This window comes from Egretta garzetta, unplaced genomic scaffold (genome assembly GCF_000687185.1).
Source record: "Egretta garzetta isolate BGI_Z169 unplaced genomic scaffold, ASM68718v1 scaffold593, whole genome shotgun sequence".
Lineage (NCBI taxonomy): Eukaryota > Metazoa > Chordata > Aves > Pelecaniformes > Ardeidae > Egretta > Egretta garzetta.
This window is the reverse complement of record NW_009259106.1, coordinates 1,145,838-1,149,243: the sequence shown is the minus strand read 5'-3', so window position 1 is coordinate 1,149,243 and position 3,406 is coordinate 1,145,838. Positions and strand designations below refer to the sequence as shown.

At 38.1% G+C, this 3,406-nt stretch overlaps 1 protein-coding gene across 1 annotated transcript in view; it reads left to right on the top strand.

Annotated features, from left to right (window-relative positions):
- The window catches only part of LOC104123119 (histone PARylation factor 1), a 19,825-nt gene extending 19,027 nt beyond the window's left edge, over window positions 1-798 (top strand). The window contains exon 9 of the mRNA XM_035890903.1: window positions 760-798. Coding sequence (XP_035746796.1) covers window positions 760-798 — 39 coding nt within the window. The remainder of the gene's footprint in view (window positions 1-759) is intronic.
- Window positions 799-3,406: the final 2,608 nt, after the last annotated feature.

The following is a 3,406-nucleotide window of genomic DNA, read 5'->3' as shown; positions in this document are numbered from 1 at the left end:
AAGGCGCTGCAGCTGCTCGCAGTCCTCGGGAGCCGGCTGAATTAACAGCAAACACACCGGGTTAGAAAGCAGCTAACTGACGTTACAAGGCAAATGAGAAATCCCACTGCGTTTGCTACCTTATTAGATGAAGTCACCCCGCTTTTTTCCCTGATTTGGACTTGTACGAGTACAATCGAAGTGATTTTGTACAAGATGCAAATTTCCAGTACATGGGACCACTGCTCTATTTCAGGGTAGAGATTTAGTCTCTGGCAACTGTGTGAAGTAACAGCCCTGCAAGCAATGGAACGTTAACACTTGCGCTTACTCAGCAGGCCCCGCCGTTGTGCAGGGCCTTGGCCTCTACCGTGGCAGTTTGTGTCATTTACTCATGCCTGTAGTACTGCTAAGGGAGATGACAGAGCACTAGCGGTGTGCTCAAATCTCAAATGTCGTCCCTGCTTTTTTAGCAACCAAGTAACTTCCAAAGGTCCCTTCCAGCACAAACTAATAAATGATTTGCAGTGTAAGAGTGCTTCAAAAGTGTATCTTGAGTTTTTAAAGCAAAAAGGTGTTGTCAGTTCTCGGAATCACATGCCACATCTGCTCTTGTAAATCTTGACAACCCTGCTCCTTTCAGTCAGCATAGAAAGATTCCATTTATTCAAATATAAGCACAAGCATACAGGGACTTTTTCATGGGACCAGAATTACACGTTTTATACATAAAGAGTTACTTTCTTGAAAAATTCAGTCTCATTCCCCCTTACTTTTTAGGTTCCAAGCAGAGGAGACCTTCATATTTATGTCCCATAAATCATACAAGTAACAAAGTATTCACCTTTTGCATTGTTGTTTAAATATGAACTTATTTAAATCTGCAAAAATGGGGACCTTAGTATGGATGTTCCAGTCTTACCTATTAACCTCTAATTGAGAAGGAAAACTGTTACACCCACCTGAAAAAATACTGCGGTGCTGTACATCATCAACAGATGTCTAACCATTTTTTTTTTAAACAGAAGTACTAAAAATGTACTGTGTAGAACAGACTGCAGTCCCGGCTTTTAGACAGTAAAAGCATCACGCACTTTTGACACTGCTAAATCAGGAAACCAATTATTCTACAAAATTATGTAATTAAAACATTTTTTAAAATGTCTATTTGGGGAAAAAAACCCCTAATGCTGATCTGTTTGATTTGGCTACTGCTTTGTAGACAAATACTAGGCAACACAAAGATTCCATCTCCTCCTAAAATTCATTATTTTCTTTGTTATCTGCTTACTAGTTGTGTATGTAAAATTCCTAGCAGTTGATTTTCTCTCAGGGGAAATAAATACAAAAATCAACACAAATATTGTTCATGAAAACAATGAGAAAACACGACAGAACAATAAATGGTCATACAGAAGTTTTTAATGTTTGATTACATCATCACAGTAATCAGAATTTTTACTGTAATGATACGCAGCTCTACCACACTAGTATAAATAAAAACATTAAGATCAATATTAAATACAGCTCTAGGCAACATCACAGATCAACAAAGAATGCATTCTTCATGAACCAGTAACTGAATGGGTTTCAAAAAAAAAAAAAAAAAGAAGAAAAAAACCGCTGACCCTTCCGCCCCCCCATCCCCCCCATTTTTTTTTTTTTTTTTTTTTTTTTCAAATTAGTAACTTGAGTAAGGCGCTGGAAGTTGTACGTTAGGAAATTTTTGTTGCACAGCACAGGCACACGTACTTCATTATCAGAACCTCTAATGTATGTTTACCAGAAGACACTTTAAACGTCAGCGGGGAAAGCTTAGCAGGTAAGAAGAGCAGAGATGCACAATTTATATGCGGCACTCGGGATCCACACTGAAATTCTAAGACACAGCAGGGGTGTGACCGGCATTTTAATTCAGACAGTACAGTCTGCAGGATTAGGTGCAAGGTAACACAGTACACACAGCAGTGTTTTATGAGAACGTCAGAAATGGCAGAGGTTTCAAACTGATTTGAAGCCATTTTTACACATGTAGTGCGTTTATATTCTTCCACTGTGTAAAAGAATTGGACAATGGAAATCAGCATCACAGACAACTTCCGGAGCTGCCTTCTATAAATGGGCCAAATCCTGCTCTTTGTCAAGTTTCCTCAGGCTGACTGCAATGTCACAGAACAAATTTTGAACCATGAGGGCTGACTTCAGGTGGGAGGATACAGCCAGTGGCTGAAACGCTCCCGTTTCAACACAGCCCAATTCCCTGTTTCATTTCCAAACCTGTTCTTAATACAGGGGCTGATCGCCACAAGCCCCCTGGCACCTTTCGCTTCCAGTTGCTGCAGGAGACAAGATGTAGATGGCGGTTTAATACTCAGAAAAAACAGTAAAAATTCAGCAGAGCACTTAAGCGCAGGCATTATTTGGGAGCTCGCCAGAAGTACCAGGCTTTCCTTTCAGTATGTTCCTGTACGCAAGATGGAATCATACCGAGTACTTGGCGAGTTAAGACATTTGAGGTAACTGTGATGAATGCCTTGGAGATACCTGGGATTATTATTTTAGACTTTACCATTTATATTTTTGCAGTCCTGTGGGCATAATTGTTAAAAGAAGGAAACTATATCTAACCCCGTATTATAAAGCACAATTTTTGTCAGCCAGATTTCTTAGGTTTTTTCCTCCCAACTTTAGGCTTATAGCGTATTGCGTTTTTTCCTCTGCGTGTGTTTGTGGTGCTATTGGTTTGATAAAATGAATATGAAACAAATTAATCTAGTGACTGGAAAGAAGCAAGTAAAGAGGTTGGGGATCTCTCAGTTCACCTGCTAGCATGTGTGTTGCTGCTGAATTTTAAAGTCCTGCCAGAGTTTCAAGTACTGGGATTTGACTCTGCCCTGCTGCTCATCTTCTGTGGCTACATACAGAGCATTTACACCGCTATATACTTGTGGGGAAAAAAAAAAAAAGGAAAAAAACAGTCAAAAGCAATCTAATAATTACAGTTGCTTTCTTCCTGTTATTTTTAAAACCCTGCATTTTTTTTAAAATAAAATTTTAATATTACTGTTCCAGTTATCTGCTAGTAAAGGAAAACAGACATCTCGAGGAAACGGCAGTGAAAGTCATATTTGAAAATGATCTTATATGCATGTTGGATCATAAAGAAACCATTTTGTTTAAACCTTTCATCTAGTTGTAAACATTTGCTAATCCTCCATTACTTGCAGAGGATTATGAATTATTCTATAAAATCACATTAAAAAGGTAATTAGTTATGTGAGATATTAACTGATTCATATTTAATAGATTTTTTAAATCCATACAAATATAAATAAAGAATGGTAAAACTTCAAGAAAAATAATATACATTTAGTGCAAGTTATGAGTTACATTTCTTCCTACCATGTCAGCAGTGGAACGTCTTTTG